The sequence below is a fragment of the Coregonus clupeaformis genome, chromosome 30, assembly GCF_020615455.1.
Source record: "Coregonus clupeaformis isolate EN_2021a chromosome 30, ASM2061545v1, whole genome shotgun sequence".
NCBI classification, from domain to species: domain Eukaryota; kingdom Metazoa; phylum Chordata; class Actinopteri; order Salmoniformes; family Salmonidae; genus Coregonus; species Coregonus clupeaformis.
Window position 1 is genome coordinate 49887512 of NC_059221.1, and position 26003 is coordinate 49913514.

The following is a 26003-nucleotide window of genomic DNA, read 5'->3' on the forward strand; positions in this document are numbered from 1 at the left end:
TACTAGACAGACCATGACCCAGGTACTAGACAGACCATGACCCAGGTACTAGACAGACCATGACCCAGGTACTAGACAGACCATGACCCAGGTACTAGACAGACCATGACCCAGGTACTAGAGAGGGGAGACCATGACCCAGGTACTAGAGAGGAGAGACCATGACCCAGGTACTAGAGAGGACAGACCATGACCCAGGTACTAGAGAGGGGAGACCATGACCCAGGTACTAGAGAGGACAGACCATGACCCAGGCTCTAGAGAGGAGAGACCATGACCCTGACCCAGGTACTAGAGAGGAGAGACCATGACCCAGGTACTAGAGAGGAGAGACCACTCTAGAGTAGAAGTCCTTACTCAGTGATCACATCTAGGATAGAAGTCCTATAGCATTAGAATCTATAGAACGGGCCTCCCCATTCAAGTCAATGATTGCATAATGGGTGGACTGGCAGCCATTGTGAGTGTACCCATGACTTTACTAGTCAAATTGCCAGGGTTAGAGGTTCCAACCCCTTTCTATAGATTATATTTCTATGAGAAGTCCTAATACAAAGATGTCACTAGTTTAGAAGTACTATCAAATTGATGTTGGGTTTGCCCTCATATTGTGCTAACTGAACATGGCCTTTTTATTCAAGTACCTTTTTTTGACTCAGTGTAATTTTTTATATACAGGGTTTTTTCTGCATAACAAAGTATTGGGCGGGCCGCTAAGTGTTGTTGTTTTTTAGGGCAGCTTATGTCCAAACAGTAAATAATAATGAATAAAACATTTGGGGAAAATAATTTTCAGAATTGAAAAAGGTTTTCAGTGTTAACTTAAAGTGGAACTGACAGCGTTTTAACTACTTTGCCGATATGAAACAGACACTCATAATATCGGTCAAAAATATCAAATTCCCAGTTTATGCTACAAAACCAACTTTATAAGAGGTTTTAAAAATAGGTTCTGTTTCACTCAACATTCCATGACATAGAGTAAGGCATTGTTGGCAGAATACATGGATGCAGTTCAATTCATGATTTAATATAGCGAATTCACCAATACCTTTCTTGGTAGTCCAAAACATATTGCTATCAGGTTGTAAATCACAGCTGGCCTGGTACATTGTTTGCTGCCTCCACCCATTCAAGATGCACTGTTTCAGTTTCAATGACTATATTTTTGAGAAGAAAAAAACACGAATGAATGTAACTAAGGCTGGGAATGTCAATACAATCAAACTAGCAAGGGCAATGATCACAAGTGCAGTCATAACGTGGCTAATAGGCTAGCGTATCTATTTATTTAGCTATTTATTTAGCAAGCTAAAGACATGGAGCCTAATGTTAGTTAGCTAGCTAGCTGCTGGGAGGATGTCATGTCATTGGACGAGTGCGCGAGTGGCCGACTTCTTCCCATCATATCGTTTTTCGGTGGCTACAGCCTAAGATAAAGGTGTAATTTGGTTAGCTAGCAAGAAATGTAAATCGCTTTGCTAGCTAGCTATGCTGAACTTGAATGACTGTTATCCACAGTTAGCGTGCATATCTCTTAGTTGTCAACCAAATGTATTTGGCATCGATCAAATGGGCAGGCAGGCAGTTCCCAAAAATGTGGTTTGGGACAAGCATGCATTGGCAGGCAAGCTGCAGAAGGGCGAGCAGCCTACTATTCCCCATCGGGTATCAGTGCAACTACAAGCTGAAAAAGTTTGAGAGGGTTTAATCTACTCTTGCCTCCTTAGATTTTAGCTCATCTCGCTCTTGCTAACATTAGTTGTTGATCTTAGGGAGGGTGAGAGCCTACCTGTTCATGGTTGTTTGATCAATAGGACTGTGACGTTCCCAAATGTAAGAGGACACCCGTGGTATTTACATATTTGCAGATATCCATTCAGGTGTATTTTGTGGTATGTAAATGATGGCAGGCCCGTGTGGCAAATGGCTTATTTGCATATAGACCTACTGTAGCTCTGATTGGCTATTGCGCACCGGTCTGTGTAGAGTCCGGTCCTGGACAAGACATGCATGTTTTTATTAGGTTTTATTTACTGCAGTGTCTATTAATTGTCCAAACGCACGGCTGCTTTCCCACTCTATATTGATATAGAATTTTAACAAATACCTTACTCTACATCATTCCCAAACATTCTATGAAAGTGTGAAAATGACCATATGTAAGTGCTTGTCAGAGAACAATAATACACATTTTAAAAAGGCGCCATTCTTCCTGGGGTGTGTATGATCAGATTTCATGTTGCTAAAACGCTGTCAGTTCCCCTTTAAACGACTAAAACCGGATATTAAATATGTAGAACATATAATGGACCTATATATTTTTTAATAAGATTATCTTTGAGAACTAACAATCACCTAAATTAAAGCTAGACAGGGAGAATAAAAAGTTCTAAAAAATTATGCATTCAGGAGTTTTGCCATGGCATGAGGCCCCCATTTGATTTTGTTATGTTTGAGTCACTCAGATAGCATAAGCCTTGGCAAAATGTGTAGAATTGCAGGAAATTAGCTTTAAAACAACATTTTGTCACTGCGGCCAACAGGAAGGCCTAAAAAATGTCAGTTTGGTGACCGCACCATGGGCCACGCCTCCACCACGCCCACCACCTAAGCCCCATTTTGATCCAGAAAAAACCCTGTATATGTGATTTTATTATGTAACCTTGAGTTTGGTTCAATTTATTTTGCAGTAGAAATAATAGTGGTCTGTGAATGGATCCCTGTGGCGCAACACACATGAGTCTTACAACAAATTTTCAAATGTAACATTTATGAACAATTTAGTTGAATGATTTTTTTTGGGATCTATCATAAACCACTTGCTGTGCACTGTAGGACCAGACAGGAGTGGTTTTTTTTTTCCACCTAAGAATCATCATTTATAGACTAGGCAGAATTCACACCTGGCTAAATAAATAAACAGGTGTACCTAGGTGTTAGGAATATAATGATTCTCTCACATACTGGATTGGATTCCACACAGCAAGATTTTATTTTAGAAGGAAAAAATTATCGTTATTGAATTCACTCTAGTAATGTGATTTTGATTTGGTCCACAATTACTCCCCCAAAAACAACTAAGCTAAATGTCAGCCCTGTTACCTCTAGAGATAATCTGCTTCTGTTGGTCTCCATGCAGTAAATGGTCAAAGAGAATGTGTTGTCAATAACTTTACCTGGTGAATCAATCAATCAATTCTCTCTCCGTGCAGTGAATGGTGGAGTCCTGGAGGTGCTGGAGCTACCAGAGGGCATCAGCCGTACGGAGGCAGACTCTCTCCTGGGGGAACTGTACAGAGGAGGGGCCATGATCAAGTGGTTGTCTGAGACCCAACACCAGAACCAGTCTGGTGGAACCCTGCTGAAGCACTGTGGGGCTGGGGGGGACGGTAGTAACGGTGACACAAACACTGACACTACTTCCTGTTCCAAACCCCCCAGTAGTAACCATAACGACCTGGCGTCCACCTACACCATCCTGGCTGTGTTTCCCTCCAGGTACGCAGCTCAGAATGCCTTGCTCAGACACAGTGGCCCTGCTGGCTCTGGGCCCCTCCTAACCACCACCACCACGTTCAAACTCAGAACTAGCAAGAGACACTCTGATGAGTTTCACAACCTAGAGAGGACCAGCTCTCAATAGCAGGGCGGGGTGCTGTAGCCAGCCAACCTGGAGAGGACCAGCTCTCAATAGCAGGGTGGGGTGCTGTAGCCAGCCAACCTGGAGAGGACCAGCTTTCAATAGCAGGGTGGGGTGCTATGTTACTAGGGGCCCTGTGAGGTTGTTCTAGGGGCCCCCACGGGGTGCTATGAGGGGCTACCCATCATGGGCCCTCGCCATGGCCCCTCCACCACCTCCTCCACTGCTGCCATCGGCCGACCAACCAGACACCCTTCTTCTGCCAGCATCACTCACTAGTCTCCATTACCCACCGGACTGACAGACAGACTGATGGAGTATCACTATGTTGGCATTATCTAACAGGTTTTTCACTTGAGTTGTAGAAGCTTTCTGGAAATGTGTTAATGCCTTTGCAATGTTCTCCACTTCTTGAGATGAAAATGAAAACATGTAAAAATTATCCGACAACACACCAATGTTGAAACACAAGAGAAAAACCCCCCACAAGAATGAAGTTCCAAAAGTGTAATATTATTTTATTTGCAGACAACATAGCAAAGAGCAGCATGTTTTAGTTTATTTTAATTTTATTTAGTTTTATATTTGTTAAAAGCTGCGGTCAGAACACCCAAAGCAGGGTTGTACTCATTCATTACAAGAGGAGAATATACCAAGTGTCTCTCTTTGGGCCGGATTCTGATTTGAGATCTGCAACGCATAACTCAGATCTCAAGTTAAAAATGACCCAGTGACATAAATTCTTGATTTACACGAAAGCCTGAGTTGTGCGGACGTATAATATCAAGTTAGGATTCGGCCCGTAGAGTCAGTCTCCTGTTAGTCAGTTGGTGTGCTACGTCAACAGCAGATTAGAGTCTTCTAGAACAAGGTTGTCTCCCGAATGGCACCCTATTCCCTACATAGTGCACTACTTTTGACCAGAGCCCTATGGGACCTGGTCAAAAGTAGTGCACTATATAGAGAATGGGGTGTCATTTGAGACTGAACCCAACAGAATGGTTTTGTTTTTGTGCCTTCTAACTCGACTCTGGTGCCACTATCCATCTCTCTCTCAAACACCCATCAATACAAGACACCCCATCCAATTCTATTTGAACAAACTCTGACCCACCCATTCATTCACAATAAATCATCAATGATATGGTAGCTAAATTATTCTGTCACTTTTCTACACAGTAAATGGTATCTTTGCACTGGCACAAGGGAGAAAGATGTTTGTTTTGAAAGTGTTTTTTTTTTTTTTTTGGTTTATCGTTTTTTCTTTTGGTTTTTAAGTTAAAAGATGAGCAGAAGCTTTGGTGCATCTCATTGATGGTATATTCTATTTTAGCTATTCTAAAATGAATGGCCTCTGTTCAGTCTACCCATTCCCTAGTTCCGTCTCTATTCCCCTACATAGTGCATTACTTATGGCCAGAACCCTATGGGCCCTGGTTAAAAGTAGTGCACTATATAGGGAATAGGGTGGCCAGGCCAAATTCCTTTCATATTTAATTCATGTTTTACCGTTTGTATCCCATCAGAAGGGTCATTGGAAAAATCCTTCACAACAATGCCCCAACCCCATCCTACCCAAAAATATGTATATTTAAGATGGTTGTTGATGGTGGATTCAGGAGAGATGTACAGTCTGCTGGTGCAAGATGTTTTTATTTCTGTTTGAAACCAATAAATGTTTACAACATAACGATGTGCTTTGTCATTTCAACACTCCTGTCATTTTACAAAATGAGATTGATTCCGCTTCCTTCATTACTACCTTGGACATACAGTCAACTACCAAAATGAAAGGAAATGGCTAAATAAAGTGCATTCATAGGGCGTTGGGCCACCATGAGCCAGAACAGCTTCAACGCACCTTGGCGTAAGATTCTAGAAGTGGCGAACTCTGTCGGAGGGATGCGACGCCGTTCTTCCACGATAAATTCCATCAGTGGCTGTTTTGTTGAAGTTGATGGAAAATGCTGTCTCAATCACCGCTCCAGATTCTCCCATAAGTGTTCAATTGGGTTGATATCTGGTGACAGACGGCCATGGCATATGGTTTTCATCAGTGGCGGTTTTACACGGAGGCCGGGGGAGGCCCGTGCCTCCCTGGAAATGTCCCTGGCCACCCCTGTGGCCCCCCCGTGCTGACCAAATAAAAAATTATGAATTTATAACTATTTTACACGCGAGCGCCAAAAGCGGAACTAATGCAACGCTCTACACGGCAACGTTCTACACAGGTAAATTAGAGTGGCGCACCCAAAAACTGTATCCTGCCATCTGCCTGCCTGCCACGTGTGGTGCTGCTTCGGTGAATGAGAGCTCAGCAACTACTATTTGCGAGAGGAGCTACGATTTGCAGGAGTCGAAGGTAAGAAAAACCATTTAATATCATAAGTGACTTGTTGTTCTTGCACATAGCCTACATGTTCCTTTTGTTCCTCACACATAAATCAAATCAAGTTTTTAAATGTCTGGTCTCGATTTGTTTAGAAATGTAATCATACAGTGGGGAAAAAAAGTATTTAGTCAGCCACCAATTGTGCAAGTTCTCCCACTTAAAAAGATGAGAGAGGCCTGTCATTTTCATCATAGGTACACGTCAACTATGACAGGCAAAATGAGGAAGAAAAATCCAGAAAATCACATTGTAGGATTTTTAATGAATTTATTTGCAAATTATGGTGGAAAATAAGTATTTGGTCAATAACAAAAGTTTCTCAATACTTTTGTTATATACCCTTTGTTGGCAATGACACAGGTCAAACGTTTTCTGTAAGTCTTCACAAGGTTTTCACACACTGTTGCTGGTATTTTGGCCCATTCCTCCATGCAGATCTCCTCTAGAGCAGTGATGTTTTGGGGCTGTCGCTGGGCAACACGGACTTTCAACTCCCTCCAAAGATTTTCTATGGGATTGAGATCTGGAGACTGGCTAGGCCACTCCAGGACCTTGAAATGCTTCTTACGAAGCCACTCCTTCATTGCCCGGGCGGTGTGTTTGGGATCATTGTCATGCTGAAAGACCCAGCCACGTTTCATCTTCAATGCCCTTGCTGATGGAAGGAGGTTTTCACTCAAAATCTCACGATACATGGCCCCATTCATTCTTTCCTTTACACGGATCAGTCGTCCTGGTCCCTTTGCAGAAAAACAGCCCCAAAGCATGATTTTTCCACCCCCATGCTTCACAGTAGGTATGGTGTTCTTTGGATGCAACTCAGCATTCTTTGTCCTCCAAACACGATGAGTTGGGTTTTTACCAAAAAGTAATATTTTGGTTTCATCTGACCATATGACATTCTCCCAATCCTCTTCTGGATCATCCAAATGCACTCTAGCAAACATCAGAAGGGCCTGGACATGTACTGGCTTAAGCAGGGGGACACGTCTCGCACTGCAGGATTTGAGTCCCTGGCGGCGTAGTGTGTTACTGATGGTAGGCTTTGTTACTTTGGTCCCAGCTCTCTGCAGGTCATTCACTAGGTCCCCCCGTGTGGTTCTGGGATTTTTGCTCACCGTTCTTGTGATCATTTTGACCCCACGGGGTGAGATCTTGCGTGGAGCCCCAGATCGAGGGAGATTATCAGTGTCTTCCATTTCCTAATAATTGCTCCCACAGTTGATTTCTTCAAACCAAGCTGCTTACCTATTGCAGATTCAGTCTTCCCAGCCTGGTGCAGGTCTACAATTTTGTTTCTGGTGTCCTTTGACAGCTCTTTGGTCTTGGCCATAGTGGAGTTTGGAGTGTGACTGTTTGAGGTTGTGGACAGGTGTCTTTTATACTGATAACAAGTTCAAACAGGTTCCATTAATACAGGTAACGAGTGGAGGACAGAGGAGCCTCTTAAAGAAGAAGTTATAGGTCTGTGAGAGCCAGAAATCTTGCCTGTTTGTAGGTGACCAAATACTTATTTTCCACCATCATTTGCAAATAAATTCATAAAAAATCCTACAATGTGATTTTCTGGATTTTTTTTCCTCAATTTGTCTGTCATAGTTGACGTGTACCTATGATGAAAATTACAGGCTTCTCTCATCTTTTTAAGTGGGAGAAAATGCACAATTGGTGGCTGACTAAATACTTTTTTCCCCCACTGTATCTAAGCAAACTCATCGAAGCAGAAGCAAATATCCAAATGTTAGTAGGCTATCCTTGCTAGGTCTACACAATGTTGTGATGTTAACCACGTAACTTCATCCGTCTTGGCTGTTGCATCGCGATAACAAATACATTTTTAGTAAAGTAATCAACAGGTTATCTGCCAGTGTTAAGTAGGGAGGGATGGTTAGGTAACAAAATGTAATGCATGCCCCTACGTTTTTTCTTCTTCTAATAGTTATCATGAAACGAGGAAGGGACATAAAGTCTTTTTTTGCCCCAGCAAACAAAAAAGTGAGAGAAACAAATCGAGGTTTTGAGAAAGTTGAGGAAGAGGGAGAGCCAGCATGTGATGAAAGTGAGGGGTCTGACAAAGAGAGGGAAATTCCAGAGGGTGAGGAGGATGAAGAAGAGGGTGAGGAGGATGAAGAAGAGGGTGAGGAGGATGAAGAAGAGGGTGAGGAGAATGAAGAAGAGGGCGAGGAGAATGAAGAAGAGGGTGAGAAGCATGAAGAAGAAAGCATACAGGGACAGAGAGATGAACAGCCAGAGGGACAGCAAGTGGATCCATGTGGATCAAGTACTGCACCATCAGGTTTGTGATGAGGAAGGTTCTTACTATTTGCAAAGCAATGCAATTACAATGTAATGGTAGGCCTGCTGGGTGTCCTTAAAATGCTGCTTTCTGCTGTTAATTCTTTTTTGTGTCAATATGGCTCTGTTTTTTTAAGTAAATACTTTGCCTACATTTTGAAATACATGCAGATATACAGTAAATAAATGTTGTAGTTGTGCCCTATGTTTACTGTCCATCTTCTTCAGATATCAGCAAGTCTAAGTATGACGTACCAGTACAGCCGAACTTGAAGATATTCCCAACCACACTGATGGGGGACAGAAGACGAAGCTTCAGACCAAACTGGTACACTACTCATCCATGGCTTGAGTATTCTGTAATGACGGACTCTACATGTTGCTATGCATGTAGACATTTTAGCACACCAAATGCCCCAGACACCGTTTTTGTTTCAACACCTGGTTTTACAAACTGGAAAAAGGCAACTATGAGAAATGCAGGGTTTTCACTACATGCAAAGTCTGAACGACACAAGTGTGCAATGATCGCATGGAGGGATTATCAAAGAGCTGTTAGAACTGACGCAACACTAACAGATCTCCTTGACAAAGAACACACTAAACAAGTACAAGAAAATCAGGCATACATTAAAACAGTTGGGGAAGTGCTGTTGCTTACAGCTACACAAAACATAGCACAAAGAGGACACGATGAATCTGAAGGGTCCACTAACAAAGGAAACTTTAGGGAAATTCTTAACACAGTTGCTAACCACGACCAACTTGTTAATCTTCTCTTAACTTCCATTCACAATGCAAAGTACACAAGCAAGATCATCCAGAATGAGGTTTTGGGTTGTTTGGCAGAAATGGTTCGGTCTGAAATCATAGAAGAAGTGAAGAAAAGTGAGGTTTTTAGCGTCATGGCAGATGAAACAAAGGATATTTCAAAAAAAGAACAGATGTCCTTCACACTCAGGTACTATTACAATGGGGCCATTAAGGAGAGTTTTCTCCATTTTGAATCTGCAGAGAGGTTAGATGCAGCAGGGCTTACTGGAAAAATAGTACACTTACTGGAACGTTATGGCCTGGACTACAAAAATAACCTCGTAGGCCAAGCGTACGATGGCGCTGCCGTTATGAGCGGTAAGCATTCAGGGGTTCAGGCAAGGATCAAAGAACAGGCTAAATTTGCCTTCTACGTCCATTGTAGTGCTCATTGTCTGAATTTAGTGTTAGTTGATGTAGTCAAAAGTGTCCCAGAAACGGAGGAGTTTTTTTCTTTGTTACAGAGTCTTTATATGTTTACTTCTTCCTCATATGTGCACCCAAAATGGCTGTCTCTCCAAAGAGAAATGTATGGCAGAACCAGAGAGCTGCAACGTTTAAGCGACACACGTTGGTCATGCCGATTTCTAGCCCTACGTAATATCATGGACACTCTACCTGCCCTTAAACGACTACTGCAAGAGATTGCTCAAGAACGTCATGGTGAAAGAACTGTTGAGGCCCGAGGTCTTCTTGCTCAAATTGACCTAGAATTTGTTGTGCATCTTGTTACTCTGCGTAAGTTGTTTGGGGAGACAAAGCTATTGTCTGACATGTTACAGTCACAAACTGTTGATCTGTCAAGTGCTGTTGACTTAGTAAATGCTTTAGTCCTGACATTGAAAGACCACAGGCAGGAGTCTTTCTTTGATGAGTTGTGGGATGAAGCATTGAATATTTGTGAGCAGTGTGATTCTGCAACAAGGTCAGTGGCGAAACGTCAGAAAATGCTGAGCTCTAGACTCAGTGGCTACTGCACGCTAAGCACTGTTGGTCAGAGGGAGGTAGAACGTGACAAAGATATGTTTCTCACATCATTTTTCTATCCTGTAATTGACAGCATGCTCAATGAGTTGAACAGACGTTTCTCCAATACAAACTGTGAGCTCATGAGAAGCATACAGTCTCTCAGTCCCCAGAGTGATACCTTTTTAAAGGAGAGCAATGTTTTTTCATTTGGCCGTTTGTATAATGCAGACATTGATGATTTAGGGCATGAGCTCCATCAATTTAAGAGTTTTGGACAGAAAAATACAGAGTGGTGAAGTCAAAAAGCCATGCAGTACAGTTGAGCTGGTTTGTTTTATTGAGCCATACAGGGAAGTTTTCTTTGAGCTCTTTAGCAGTGGCGGCTCCTGAAAAAATTCTCAGGGGGGGCAATTTTTCTGATGATTTAGGTGACCTACACACATTTTAAAAAAGATATGTCCAGCAACAACATGAAGACAGGGGCAGCATATAAGTCAATACCAGAAGCATTTATTGACTGATCTCAAAAGTGTTGGCTTACCAGGGTTGGTGGAGCCCTCAGTTTCATCTTTGCCTCGCAAAGCTAACTCAAACTGGTGGTGGCAGAGAACGCCTTTGGTATTGTCCCATAGCACAAATCAAGAGTCCTATTTTTCCTAGTGTGACATTTCACATACTGATGGTATGTGCGCAAGACTTTGTGCAAGGTACAGTTGTTAAAATCCCCTAAAATAAATTTGGGTGCGTCGGGGGAGATGGATTCCAGTTTCTGTGACAGATTATAAATAATCTCTGATGCCTTTGTTATATTAGCTTTTGGTTGAATGTACACAACGGTAACAAACAATTGGGGGAACTCACGGGGCAGATAGTAAGGTCGCAGTGACACAGAAAGCAGTTCAATGTCGGGGTACAGAGTCGCTCTCTTACCAGGATCGATTTACACCACTGGTCCCTGACAGACGCCCCCGCCGTGAAGTTTCCCTGTGACTGTCAGATCGCGGTCCGCTCTGACCAGGGTGAAGCCGGCCGGCTCCACTTCTCTGTCCGGGACTCTGTCATCCAGCCAAGTCTCAGTAAATGCCAGCAAACAGGCCTCCCGATATTCGTGTTGGAAGCGCAGATTCTCTGACAACTCATCCGCTTTCCCCCTCAGTGACTGGGCATTAATCAGCAAGGTGGTGGGTAAGGGAAGTTTGTTCTTAATTTTTTTAAGTCGTTGTCTGATTCCCCCGCGTTTTCCACGTTTGCATTTGGGTTTGTAATCCACTCGCAGACAATCAGGTATTAGATGGGCCATTGGGATATCCATCGCGTTGGTATTTGAGTTGCATTGTAGTAAAAACTCCCTGCTGTATTGGATTCCGCTGCCAGCAGCGTTTTCATTATTTAGTCCGTTCGTAGCGGGTATGTACACGATCAACAAGATCAGTCCAACACCCCACCACTGGAAATCCATGGTTGGCAGAATGTTTGTAAACTAAGTGTACAAATTAAAAACATAAAATAACGCCACTAAGTGTACAAATTAAAAACATAAGATAACGCCACACCAAACGTCACACACACTGCAGGTCGCAACAGAGACGCTGCTACCCGCTCTTTTCTTAGTTACGTTCATGGTTATGTTACGTATGACGAAAGCGCGTAAGTGCAAGCCCTCAGAAACCCATAGAGATTGTATTGAAAGCTCTGAAATTTGAAAAAAATAGATTTTACATGGGAGTCTATGACAGACTTCTGGGCGATTTTCAACCTGACTGAAATCGCCCCAAAAGGGGGGGGGGCCATTTGAAGCACGACTTTAGCCTGATTGGACATTTAGTGGCACTGTGGCAGATCAGACGTCTAGATTACAACACTGATAACTACTGTTGCCGTGATATAATTGATTAGAAAAAAAATCCCTTCCTTTTCCCGTTTGGCAGTGCGTCGCCCATATCGCCCTAATGAACACACCGCCCCTGCTCTTTAGACTGTGCAAGATTGCTGTAACCCTTCCTGTAAGCTCAGCCTCTTGCGAACGCAGTTTCTCCACACTGAAACTGATAAAAACCTTCCTGCGGTCCACCACTAGTGATGAGAGACTCAGTGATCTTGGTGTCCTGAGCATAGAGTCCAGAAGGGCCAAGGCTCTGGATCTTGATGTATTTGTGGACCGTTTTGCCAGACAGCACAACCGCCGTATCCTGTTGCTGTAGTGTATCTATATGATATATACGCTAGTAGCGTATGAGTGCCGCTGTGAGGAAAAAGAGATATAATGAACAATAAAACAACAAGCTTGAGCTTCTTAAGACACGGTGGGTTTATCTGTTCTCAATACCACCGGTAAAATGAATGGAGTTAGTCTGGTGTCCACATGAAGTTACGTGTGTAGACAAAGAGTCTGGTGTCCATATGAAGTTACATGTGTAGACAGAGACAGTCTGGTGCCCATATGAAGTTACATGTGTAGACAAAGAGTCTGGTGTCCATATGAAGTTACATGTGTAAACAGAGACGGTCTGGGGTCCATATGAAGTTAGATGTGTAGACAAAGACAGTCTGGTGTCCACATGAAGTTACATGTGTCTACTTAGATGAACCCACCGTGTCTTAAGAAGCTGAAGCTTGTTTTATTTTTCATTTTACATCATCTATCTTTTTTTCCTCACAGTACCAGTAGTTCCACACACTACTAGAGTGTATGTATGTTTGTATGTATGTATATATATCCCACCAATCCTCTCTCAAGAGGTTTTCAAAAAGGGGCAAACTCATGTCTCAAGACCTGCTTCTGTTGGTTCCCCTCTCCTGCCTGTAACTTTCCATCCACATCCCCAAAGTTTTGTGGCCCATTATGACATCACTCCATTAAGTGATTGCTGCATGTACTGCTCTAAGGAAACACTTCTCTCTCTCTCTCTCTCTCTCTCTCTCGCTCTCTCGATAGATAGATAGATAGAGTTTATGATTTTATTCTTTTGAATTATCTCTGCCAAACATCTATGTACTACAAATCTTCAAGCTCCACAGATGTTTTATGGCATCCACTAAACCTCTTTAGATATTTGTAAATTATACAGTGTGATACCTTTCAACGAAAGTTTATTTTATTTTTTACCAACTATGATTTTTCCTTTTGAAAACAAGCAAAGCAAGAAAAAAAGAAACAAAATCACTCCAATCATTGCACACTTGTGTCGTTCAGACTTTGCAGGTCCAGCTTTGACATGATGATCTAACTAACACTAATATTGTAACTAATATTGTAACTGAAATATGTATGATCCTATGATGAGCGATTGCTTACTTCCCTTTCACTCTTAAAAAATTACTGAAAAAAAATGTGTATAAAAAGGTATATGTAGTATATGTTTGTTTAGTGAGCATTCATGCTGTCATTTTTTCCTAATGTGAACTATGGTGGAAATGTGCTGTCCTAAATGGACTTGCCCATATATGTTGTAAAGCCTTTTTTTGTACACCTGCTCATCAACTGACAGTGAAGTACACAAAGACACAGACACACACACACACACACACACAGACACCTGTAATATTCTTGTTTTCATGTTGTTGCTGATATCCATCAGTGTTGTTCATATTGCTACATTGTGTTGACATGATTGTTGCTTTTAAACGAATGTTAACTTAATGTTTATTGTCTGCATCCTATTGGACTACTGGATGTTAATGTGTAACACGTTTCCCTGTTTATGTGCTTTAGCAATACTGTATGTCAATATGGTCATGCTAGTAAAGCCTCTTTGAATTGAATTTCTTTTCTGATTTGGTTTATTTTACCTAAATGGATACAGGGTAGTGTGTTTTGTTTATAAATCACTCAGAAAGTTTTCTTTCTTAAAACAAAATGTGGAATCAACTGTCCACAGTAGTGGGGCTTCCATAAATAGGAAATGGCACATTGTTGTACCCTTTGTTGTATCCTGGAGTTTTGTTCACATTGAATATGAACCCTGTATTTGTACCCTGTACTTTTTTTTTTTTTCATTTTTATGGCACTATCTCTCTTGCATCTGCACTCTTGTACAAAATACGTGTTATAATAAATGTCATATGATTTTAAAGTAAAATAAAGTTTATAATCTTTGAATATCATGTGTTGCCAGTTTTTTTATGTGTGCCCCCCTGATTAAACACTGGCCCCTCCTTGGCCCCCCTAGTAAAATGTGTCTAGAACCGCCACTGGTTTTCATGCTCATCAAACCATTCCGTGACCACTTGTGCATGGGGGCATTGTCAGCCTATGGAGGCATAGCCATGGTAACCAAAATAATGGCCTACCAGCATTTTTATACACGTTAGCATAACTCAGGAACCACACCTGCGTGGAAGCACCTGCTTTCAATATACTTTGTATTCCTCATTTACGCAAAAGTGTTTTCATTATTTTGGCAGTTACCTGTATAATTGATCATATTAGCTACAGTAATTGTTTTATTGTATAAAACATTTTATTAAACGTGTTGTTCTCCATAGGATATCATCATCCAACGTAAAATATAAAAGCCCCAGAGAAATGCCACCTTCAATATTCTGGTTATGATCCTGCAGAGTATCTGTAATATATTTTTGTTTAAATTTGCCGATCGTGTGAACCGAATTTCAAGATTGGAGCGACAGTGCCCCCTGGAGGATTTGTGTTATCGCATTTTCACTACCAATGGAGTGGACCATAGGCCCAACTCAGCAGAAAATCTGTCTCCCTCCAGCAGATGGCGTATGTTCATTGTTTCAGGGCGGCAGGTAGCCTACCGGTAAGAGCGTTGGGCCAGTAACCGAAAGGTCGCTAGTTCGAATACTTGAGCTGACAAGATGAAAAATCTGTCGATGTGCCCTTGAGCAAGGCACGTAACCCTAATTTGCTCCAGGGGTGCCGTATTACTATGGCTGACCTTGTAAAACAACACATTTCACTGCACCTATCTGGTGTATGTGACAATAAAACATATATATTTTTAAAGTATGTTCATTGTTTCCCACATCAAGCAAGGAGTTTTTGTATGGAGCAGTGGCAAACAAAACAAAAAAAGTGGGATGCATGCCAGCAAAGCCACTACACAACACTAAACATTACATTACTTGCACTATAACGGTGACAAACGGTGCCCACAAACTGTTAGGGCCTACATAAAGCTGTCCCAACACCTTACCACTGCTCCACCTGGCTATCAGCGGAGCCTTGTCTGGCAGCAAAACAGTTAATTCAGCCTCATTTACTGCCTTTAAAAAAAAACATAGCTGATATGGCTGACTTGCTTAAACAAATGTGGTTTCTACTGACAATTGAGATGTACAATCTATGGCATAGTTGGACGACAAGCGGATAAGTGGGCAATCTGTAATTACAATTAAGACATTCATGAGCGAGCTAGGACGGACATAGTCAATATAACTATTTGTACTTTTGAAATGTACAGTGACAGAATTCAAAACATGGGCCGTTCTTACAGTTTTCTCCCTGTACACCAAGTCAGAACTGTAGGATAAATAAAGAGGGCATATTAGCAGACAATGAAAGCTCTTACAATATTCGATTACATTTCTCTAAAACTGGTTATAGGCTACATGTGCACCACCAAGTCAGAACAGTAGGTGAAATTAAGAGGGGAAAATAGACCAAATGATTAGGGTGAGGCACATGGGCTACTAACAGCTTACTACACAACATACACTTAGTATTATTTTCTTAGCTACAGTATACATATCTCCCTGGCATATTACATCATTTATGCAGTAGCATACAAGACATTTCTGGACTCACTTTGTTGTGCTCACTTGAACAGGAAAGTGGCGCGACGGTCCTTCGTGGGCAAATTTTGTCATCAAACTTTGTCATCAAAGTCTGGCATTCTCTGGATTTATGGTGCTTTCAAGACAACTGGGAACTCAGTGATCTTCAGGCCGTAGCTCTAGAAAGAGGCCCGAGTTCCGGATGTACAATTTCGAGTTGGATGACCGTTCAAAACTTTTTTTCCCAGTCGGAGCTCGTTTTTCCCAAGTTCCCAGTTGTCTTGAACTCACTGAAGTCAGATTTCGCAGTTCCGAGTTAACAGTTGTTTTAAGTGCAGCACAAATCATGCTTCATTGACAGCATGGCCAATGTTGAATGTTTATAATTTTAAGCTTGGAAAAGAGATCCTTAATCCCAGACTTTGGACCACACAGACACTACACTGAATAGCAGGCTAGTGATTGCTTTGCAATGCTTGCAGTTAGCCACTGATTCCTTCCAAACCACTCATTGTTGAATTTGCGATTTCCAACTTGTTGTGTATTGTTTATGTCCAATGGCCGATGAGCACCGATGCGTTTTATCTATAATTTCTCTTCATTATTTCTCTTCATATGACAAGGATTAAAAAGGATTTGCCAGTAGATTGTCAACTTGATTAATGATGATGACTGCTAGCTAAGATTTTGAAAGTATGATGTTGACATGATCAGTCCAATCAAAGCTACTGTAGATATAACGTGATCTGACGTAATTTTATCTGTGGCCAATGACCTTGAGCCTTCTTGGATGGGCACTTCTAATGTAACTCTATGGCAGCACCCAAGGCGCTTGAATTTTCGAGCTCTACCCTTAGACTTGGCAGTGACGTAGTGTCCCCATGAGTGACAGAACACTGAGCCAATCACGGCGCAACTAGAGAACATTACCAACACCTACACTCAGTATTTTCCGCTGGCTGCCCCACCACCACAGAAAGCACTGAGCTAGGCTGAAACACCTGCATTTTGGAGCTGCCTTACTCAGTAAAGCAAAAAAGAGACCATGTTTGTATGCAGCTTTATTAACTCAATGTTTTTTTATACATAGTTTGCAAACTGATATGTGACATGTATTAATGCCAAAATAACATGCAAAACAGGCAAAAATGTGGGGCCCACCTGCCCTGAATGACGGATAGCCACTGGTATAGAGGTATGCGCCTACACATGCAGACCGTACTTGCTACAGAGTTACAGAAAGCTAAACCAACAACTACATAAACTGAAATTGGATACATTGTAAACGCAGGTCCAACGAGGACAAAACTTAGCTAGCTAGCGTTGATTTGTTTTTGCAGAGACATTTTTTTGTAGCATCTGATGATGACCTAATGTGGTGAGTGATGAACATGAATTTCTCTGGTCCCTACTGTTGCAGTCATGACGCAGGTGGCGTTATGCGGTCAAATCCTCCCACATGTTTCTAGTATGACAAGCTGTTTTCAGCAACAGTTTTTATTTGTTATTTTATTCGGTTGACATATATTGGCAGGTATGCTAACAACAAACTATTTAGCTAGCTTCTAGCGTAGTGTTTGATATGAAATGCGATCTCCTCGTAATTAACCGTTCAGGGGCGTCCTGATGAGAAGCTTGCTACTTTTATGTTATTCTGGCTGCTGACTAAGGTCGTGACTGTTAGTCGTAGCTAGCTGGCTAGCTAGCAAACAAGGGATAATAACGTTATGGCAACGGAACATAAAGAACGAACGACTGGGTCGCGTCTCTAGCAACCAAAATGTGAGAAAGTATGAATTCGCTTATACAAATGAAAATGTCAACGAAAAATAAGTATTTCCACCGGTAAATGTGTGCTTTCATATTGTTTTATTTGGCAACTGTGGTATAAGCGGGATAAACCTTTTTTACCTTGGAAAAACGAACTCCGCTAAGGGACTCATCGTCCATTATTTCCAAGGTAATGTACAGCACCGAGGCGTTTATCCCTTACGTATCCATCAATCCAAAGAAAGGATAGGCGGGAGCTAGACAGCCCGCGGTGCCGTTTTGTCATGCAGCGTTCAAAAGAACTGTGAACTCGGGGGAAAAACGAGCTCCGTCTGGGAAAAATCGATTTGAACAGTCATCCAACTCGGAATTCCTACTCGGGAACTCGGGACTCTTTCTAGAGCTCCGAATTTCCGACCTGAATATCACTGACGTCATGATTTGACCTCGTATTTTTCCGAGTCCCTGTTGTTTTGAACGCGGCGTCAGTATATCCGTAATCTGAGTTGACGCAGGTCTAGGATCCGGGTATCCACCTGAAATCCATAAAGCAGAAATCGCTAAACTGACCTTAGATCAGGCATTCTACTCCAAGTAACACATCGAAACCGAAACAAGGTAAATGCGTTTGGTTTTCACATTGTTAAAGGCAGTCGAAAGAAACTACAACTAGCTCTGAGTTTAAATTAGTGTGGTTTAAACTGAAACGGGTAAATTCTACTTCATGCATGATAGGTCTAGTTTTCTGCAAAGTTATGGCATGATTTAAAATCATTCAGAGTAGTTTTTGGTAATTTGTTTTAACCTCCACAGCATTATATGACTTCAGTTCAAAGAGAATACGTTTTAAGAAGAGATACAAATAATTCAGATTGTAAAACGTTTTATCTTTTTAGTCATAGATAGGCTAAACGTCCACATGACCGTTGTTTATTTGCACACCATTCATTCTAGGTGATGAACATCTCAGAGGAGAACAGGACAGTCGTGGTCTCCGGTGTGCCAGACACACTGTCCATGAGTCGCATGGCAGACAAACTGTTCATTCACTTCCAGAGCTCCAGAAGCCACGGAGGAGATGTAGAAGACATCAAGTACCCGAGCAGCTTCAAGGGGGTGGCTTTTGTTACATTTGAAAACACCAGAGGTAATAGAAATACTCTATAACAAAGTTTCCTTAGCTGGGATGTAGTTTTGTTACATATATGTCTATAGATCATAACAACAACAAACATATTCTAACAGATGCCGAGATGGTGATCAGAAATGAACAGATAATGTGTGATAAGGAGTTCCCTCAAGACTATCCTCTCACTGTATACAAATTCACCCAAGATGTGAGTACAGTCAAGTAATCAAATCAATCAACAGTAAATCAATACAGTAAATGTTTCCATTCCTGCATGGGAAGGAACAGTAGCACACAGTGCAGTACACATACTGACTAATCCTATATTCACCATGCTATAGGTGTTGTTCTACATTAACGCTAAAGTGAACCTGTCAATCTTCGGTGACAAGGAACAGCAGGAGACAGTGATCCAAAGCCTGCAGTCTGCTCACAGGTCAGTGAGGATCTGCCCTCTACCCAGCCAGGAGAGTAAAGCTTCAGTGGAGGGACCCTTCACTGCCGTCAGGGCCCTGAGAGAGGACCTGCTCCAGCGGGCCGCTGCCAGCAGCAGTCACATAGGGGAGAAGCACAGGGCTCCATCGACCTCTGGTTACTCCCTGACCTCAGTGGCAGCAGGGAATTGGGTATCCAAGTTCAGCAGCAGTCATGCCTTGGAGAAGCACAGAGCTCCATCTCCATCAAGCCATGATCATTCCCTGAGCTCTGTGGTAGCAGGGAGTAGGTCTTCCAGGGTCAGATCTGGTGATGGTGCTGAGGTGGACTTCCAGGTCAGCAGTTACACCTGGGAGAAGAAGCACGGGGCAGCTCCATCAAGCTCTGATCATTCTCTGTCAAGCTCTGTGGCAGGAGGGAGTGGGGTTTCCAATAGAAGTCAAACCTGGGAAAAGCACCACTGGGCAGCTCCGTCAAGCTCTGATCATTCTCCGAGCTCCATGGTATCAGGGAGTGGGGAATCCAAGGTCGTCAGCAGCAGTCACACATTAGAGAAGTACATCGCTCCGTCAAGCCATGATCGATCTCTGTCAAGCCCAGTGGCAGCAGGGACTTCCAAGGTCAGCTCAGGTGGTGATGTTGATGAGGAAGAGGAGTCCACGTGGGTGGACACAAACATATTTCTTTACATTCAGAGATTTTATAAAGACGAGTTTGACCAATGTTTGAGGAACCACGGTGTGTCGGCTGTGTTCAATGACAATGATGTGGCCGACCTGACTCTGATATCGCTGAGAGGAGGACGCAACAGCAAGGGTCTCTCTGAAGTCCAACTGACCATATCAGAGCTGTCTGATCTGGTCACTGTTTGGCAGTCAACCCTGAGAATCCACACTATAGACTATCGAAGGCAGGACGTGCATGAGATGAAGAGGCTGCTGCAAATCTGTGCCGAGGTAAACAACTTTAAAGACGTTCTGTACGTGCAGAAGGAGTTTAGTGTCCTGGTCATCGGTCCCTCTATGACCAGTCATCTCTTTAGTGAATGTGTGAAGGATAGAATGCATCAACTGGATGAAGAGGACGTCTTGTAGTGGTAGTCAAAATGTGAATCCATTTACCATTCTGCAATAGCAGCTAGTGCATGAAGAGCATTTTTGCGCGATATATATTGATTGCACTGTGAGACGTTTTCAAAAGATCTTGTGACAACTAAATAGTATTGAGTTTGTGTTATTTGCTGTGTCTCAACAAGGATGCTGTTATGTGCCAAGCCAGCCTTGGGGTATAAACAAGATAATGGACTAGAAACTACATGTTAATGAGACAACAATAGAGAGTGCTGTTGTACCGAATATACACTATTTCTTCCATGAAATAAATGATTTCTGGTTTCTGTGTGTCAATCCACATGTGTGTTTATTTGGGGCTGTAAACTGCCCCCTCAGCTGAGATCATGCATGGGACAAATTAACTATGTCATCAAGGTCAATATCTCCCATCCCAACCTCATGATTAACTATATATATATTATTTTTTTGTCATTTAGCAGACGCTCTTATCCAGAGCTAGTGAGTGCATACATATATTTGATTTTTTTTCATACTGGCCCCCCGTGGGAATTGAACCCACAACCCTGGCGTTGCAAGCGCCATGCTCTACCAACTGAGCTACACAGGACCCCGACAAATTAACTATGTCATCAAGGCCAATATCTCCTGTCCCACCCTCATGATTTAACTATGTCATCAAGGTCAATATCTCCCGTCTTACCCTCATGATTTAACTATGTCATCAAGGCCAATATCTCCCATCCCAACCTCATGATTTAACTATGTCATCAAGGCCAATATCTCTCATCCCACCCTCATGATTTTGGGTGGTTCTCCTCTCATGCAACAGGCCGGGTCTCTGTCCCTTTTGACATTTATGTGGTCATCTGGTATCGGAGCACATTATGGAACAGGTCGGCAACAGGCGGCCAAAACTTTGATTTATTAATTTTTTACTGGATTTAAATTTTTTGTCAAAAAATACTAAAATTACCAAGAATTCAGCAAAAAAAACGATTTCATTGAGAAAATCAGTTAAAAAGAGACGTGATTGTGTCTCAATGTAATCAAGGTATGAAATTGTTGTTCTTTTCAAATACAACTTCTTTTTGGGCTTAATTGTGGTCAATTTGCAGTGTACAAATTATTATAATTACGTTCCGGCCCGACCATCCGCTCTGACAAAAATCGTCCGCTGCTGAATCTAGTTGCCTACACCTGTCATATAAGATCAACTATGATTTGCTTTCATACACAAATGGCATCTTCTTCCACACAGGGGTTCACCCAATTATGATTTAATGGCCAGACAGGCTAAAGTCTGCAAACACAATAGTATCTTGTTTGTCATTCTACACCAAGCTTTGTTCTTGATACAATGTATTCCCCTCACACAGCAGCTTAATTAGTTTTTGGCAACTGTTCTTTAATCATGTTGCTACTGGCGATTTTCATTCATTTCCAATTGAAGCTGTCCCTTAATTAAGAAGACATAAGCTCATAATTAATACCTCAGAAATCATTCAAATAGCAGATGCTGACCCAGCAATCCTCATTATTACTGCAGTTGATTAATAGGTATCTTTATCAGGCATATTCAGTACATTATTTGTAGTATTTTAACGTGTGGGTAATAAGACATACTCTACACAAACGTGTCTGTTACAGTGTGGTAGAAACATGACCACAAGGCTGGGAGGACCTGACATCTGAGACTAAGGTGTTTTAACAACTACTGTAACCTGCTCCAACTCCTCTACTGTCTGAAACTACTCCAACCTGCTGTCTGAAACTACTCCAACCTGCTGTCTGAAACTACTCCAACCTGCTGTCTGAAACTACTCCAACCTGCTGTCTGAAACTACTCCAACCTGCTGTCTGAAACTGCTCCAACCTGCTGTCTGAAACTACTCTAACCTGCTGTCTGAAACTACTCCAACCTGTTCCTGGTTTTGGTCCTGGTCTTGGTTCAGTTCCTGGTTTCGGTCCTGGTTCAGGTCCTGGACCTGGTTCAGTTCCTGGTTTTGGTCCTGCTCTGGCCCTGGTTTTGGTCCTGGTTCTGATCCTGGTTCAGTTGCTGGTTTTGGACCTGGTCTGGTCCTGGTCTGATCCTGGTTATGGGTCTGGTCCTGGTCTGGTCCTGGTCTGGTCCTGGTCCTGGCCAGAGGCTTCACAGACACAATAGGATGGGACCAACAGGGGTCCAGTACACCTGTAGGTAGTCCCTCTCGCTGCTGTGCTTTGATCTGATGCAATGGACATGCTTCACACAGACTTCGGGTAGTTCCCAAATGGCACCCTATTCCCTATACTGCACTACTTTTGACCAGCACCCATAGGGAATAGGGTGCCATTTGGGATGCATCCTTACACACTCAGACCATTCCAAGCCAGACTATTTATGCTACAGTATATGCACCTATGCTACGGTGAGGGAAAAAAGTATTTGATCCCCTGCTGATTTTGTACGTTTGCCCACTGCCAAATAAATGATCAGTCTATAATTTTAATGGTAGGTTTATTTGAACAGTGAGAGACAGAATAACAACAATAAAATCCAGAAAAACGCATGTCAAAAATGTTATAAATTGATTTGCATTTTAATGAGGGAAATAAGTATTTGACCCCCTCTAAATCAGAAAGATTTCTGGCTCCCAGGTGGCTTTTATACAGGTAACGAGCTGAGATTAGGAGCACACTCTTAAAGGGAGTGCTCCTAATCTCAGTTTGTTACCTGTATAAAAGACACCTGTCCACAGAAGCAATCAGTCAATCAGATTCCAAACTCTCCACCATGGCCAAGACCAAAGAGCTCTCCAAGGATGTCAGGGACAAGATTGTAGAACTACACAAGGCTGGAATGGGCTACAAGACCAGCTTGGTGAGAAGGTGACAACAGTTGGTGCGATTATTCGCAAATGGAAGAAACACAAAATATCTGTCAATCTCCCTCGGCCTGGGGCTCCATGCAAGATCTCACCTTGTGGAGTTGCAATGATCATGAGAACAGTGAGGAATCAGCTCAGAACTACACGGGAGGACCTTGTCAATGATCTCAAGGCAGCTGGGACCATAGTCACCAAGAAAACAATTGGTAACACACTACGCCGTGAAGGACTGAAATCCTGCAGCACCCGCAAGGTCCCCCTGCTCAAGAAAGCACATATACAGGCCCGTCTGAAGTTTGCCAATGACCATCTGAATGATTCAGAGGAGAACTGGGTGAAAGTGTTGTGGTCAGATGAGACCAAAATCGAGCTCTTTGCCATCAACTCAACTCGCCATGTTTGGAGGAGGAATGCTGCCTACGACCCCAAGAACACCATCCCCACCGTCAAACATGGAGGTGGAAACATTATGCTTTGGGGGTGTTTTTCTGTTAAAGGGACAGGACAACTTCACCACGTCAAAGGGACGATGGACGGGGCCATGTACCGTCAAATCTTGGGTGAGAACCTCCTTCCCTCAGCCAGGGCATTGAAAATGGGTCGTGGATGGGTATTCCAGCATGACAATGACCCAAAACACACGGCCAAGGCAACAAAGGAGTGGCTCAAGAAGAAGCACATTAAGGTCCTGGAGTGGCCTAGCCAGTCTCCAGACCTTAATCCCATAGAAAATCTGTGGAGGGAGCTGAAGGTTCGAGTTGGCAAAAGTCAGCCTCGAAACCTTAATGACTTGGAGAAGATCTGCAAAGAGGAGTGGGACAAATCCCTCCTGAGATGTGTGCAAACCTGGTGGCCAACTACAAGAAACGTCTGACCTCTGTGATTGGCAACAAGGGTTTTGCCACCAAGTACTAAGTCATGTTTTGCAGAGGGGTCAAATACTTATTTCCCTCATTAAAGTGCAAATCAATTTATAACATTTTTGACATGCATTTTTCTGGATTTTGTTGTTGTTATTCTGTCTCTCACTGTTCAAATAAACCTACCATTAAAATTATAGACTGATCATGTCTTTGGCAGTGGTCAAACGTACAAAATCAGCAGGGGATCAAATACTTTTTTCCCTCACTGTATATGATGGATGAAAGCCAGGGTTTATAGTGCTTGGTAATGCAATCATATAAGATATAGATGGTGTGTGGTGGTGGTGGGGTACTGTAGAATATCTCCAGACAGTCTCTCCCTGTACAGAGGTGTGGTGGTGGTGGGGTACTGTAGAATATCTCCAGACAGTCTCTCCCTGTACAGAGGTGTGGTGGAGCTGCATGCTGGTGATGGATTGCTTCCTCTGGGCCAGACAGTGGTATGCAGGGAAGCCTTCTGCCGCTGAGTGATAGTTTAGACCAGTGTGTGTGTGTGTGTGTGTGTGTTTCTGTGTGAAGCTTTCTGTGTGTGATCGTGTGGAAACCTCTGACAGATAGCTCCATTACCAAGCTCTGTTCAGAGCATCAATCCAAAGAAAGAGGGAGAAATATGACTGAAATATGATGCTTTCGCCTGCTGTAAATGTTGCATGGAATTGGGGCCAAGTGGGGTTACGGCAGGGGCGGACTGGGCATTTGTATTTCGCATGCCAATCCTCCATTATCTGGCTTATGGGGGCCTCTACGTGTGTTAGAAATGCCAGGGCCTGTTATGACCCTTACCCAGGGTAGCAACAGTGTGTTTGGGGGGAAACAAGAGGCGGCAAATCATGGATGGAGACACTCTATCCATTTACTTAGGCCGGGTGAAGATCCACTAATGTTTGTTTGACCTTGTTTTCTTACATCAATGCACTGGACTGATTTGAGGAGTTGATGAAAGACAATTGGCATTTGATGGCCAAACATTTTAATAAACAAAAATCTGTACCAAGTTTCAGAATTGCCGAATTGTCTTATTCATCGATGTGGTAATAATACTGTATAGCCACATTATAAATCATTCATGTGATGTGGTCTAATGATTTAGGCATAATTGAGTGCAAAATGCATTCTGTTTGTCTATACATTTCTTCCCAAACAACTCATAATAACTAGAAAGGTCCTCCTAATTTTGAAGATGAGGCCGTTTTCAGACAGTTTCTGCACAGTCCAGTGTGTGCTGAGAGGCATCGTACAAACATGATTACCGGTATAAGGGGTCATGCAGCACACAGGACTCCTGTCAACTCTTTGCATAGCAAAAAAGCAATCTCCGTTTAGGCACCGCTTCAAATGGATGTGACCCGGAGTCGAGAGCGATGCTTCAAATGGACGTGACTCGGAGTCAGGGCGATGCTTCAAATGGACGTGACTCTGAGTCAGAGTGATGCAAGCAGGGACTCCAAGCAGGGGCAGAAAAGGGCTATGTGTTTAACTGGTCTCCTCCTGGAACAAAGCCATTTGTTTGACTTCATCACCAAGACAAGGAAACAGGCCAGGATTCAGGAAGCTCTTTATTAACATGCTGCTTGAAGTGCTGCCTGTATACAGTATAGTCAGAACATTGGAAATAGCTCACTATGGTCAGTCCTCACTGTAAATGTGGCCAGTCCTCACTGTAAATGTTGTCAGGCCTCACTGTAAATATGTCCAGAACTCACTGTAAATGTGGCCAGACCTTACTGTAAATGTGGCAAGACCACACTGTAAATGTGGTCAGACCTCACTGTAAATGTGGTCAGACCTCACTGTAAATGTGGTCAGACAAGAATGTGACTCCCCCTGCTAGAGGTCCACAGCCAGAGGCAGCACTAGTTACAGCATAGGACCAGGACCAGAACACAACACAGTGGATATGGGGTCAGAACACAACACAGTGGATATGGGGTCAGAACACAACACAGTGGATATGG

General features: G+C 42.7%; 2 protein-coding genes across 18 annotated transcripts in view; both read left to right on the forward strand.

The window, feature by feature from the left end:
- The window catches only part of LOC121572312 (R3H domain-containing protein 1), a 53746-nt gene extending 48413 nt beyond the window's left edge, over nt 1-5333 (forward strand). For 10 of the 11 annotated variants that reach the window (XM_041884370.2, XM_041884371.2, XM_041884364.2 and 7 more), the window contains one exon: nt 3216-5333. In XM_041884370.2, the coding sequence (XP_041740304.2) occupies nt 3216-3646 (431 nt within the window). In that variant the 3' untranslated portion in view covers nt 3647-5333. The remainder of the gene's footprint in view (nt 1-3215) is intronic. The other variant, XM_041884374.2, reaches the window with a different exon arrangement.
- An 11532-nt stretch (nt 5334-16865) lies between these two features.
- LOC121572311 lies at nt 16866-20581 on the forward strand. 7 transcript variants are annotated; one of them, XM_041884363.2, is made up of 4 exons: nt 16866-16902; nt 18576-18768; nt 18867-18958; nt 19092-20581. In XM_041884363.2, the coding sequence occupies exons 1-4, from the start codon at nt 16897-16899 to the stop codon at nt 20277-20279; spliced, it is 1479 nt and encodes a 492-aa protein (XP_041740297.2). In that variant the 5' UTR covers nt 16866-16896; the 3' UTR covers nt 20280-20581. The 7 variants fall into 7 exon arrangements, with proteins under 7 accessions (XP_041740297.2, XP_041740295.2, XP_041740294.2 ...); XM_041884361.2 differs by lacking the exon at nt 16866-16902 and adding an exon at nt 17003-17229; XM_041884360.2 differs by lacking the exon at nt 16866-16902 and adding an exon at nt 17251-17385.
- Nucleotides 20582-26003: the final 5422 nt, after the last annotated feature.

What these genes read in the sequence shown, in the direction of transcription:
- LOC121572311 (XM_041884363.2), top strand. An exon ending in TACATTTGAAAACACCAGAG is followed by an intron (nt 18,769 to 18,866) that starts GTAATAGAAATA and finishes ATATTCTAACAG; the next exon opens with ATGCCGAGATGGTGATCAGA. An exon ending in TATACAAATTCACCCAAGAT is followed by an intron (nt 18,959 to 19,091) that starts GTGAGTACAGTC and finishes ACCATGCTATAG; the next exon opens with GTGTTGTTCTACATTAACGC.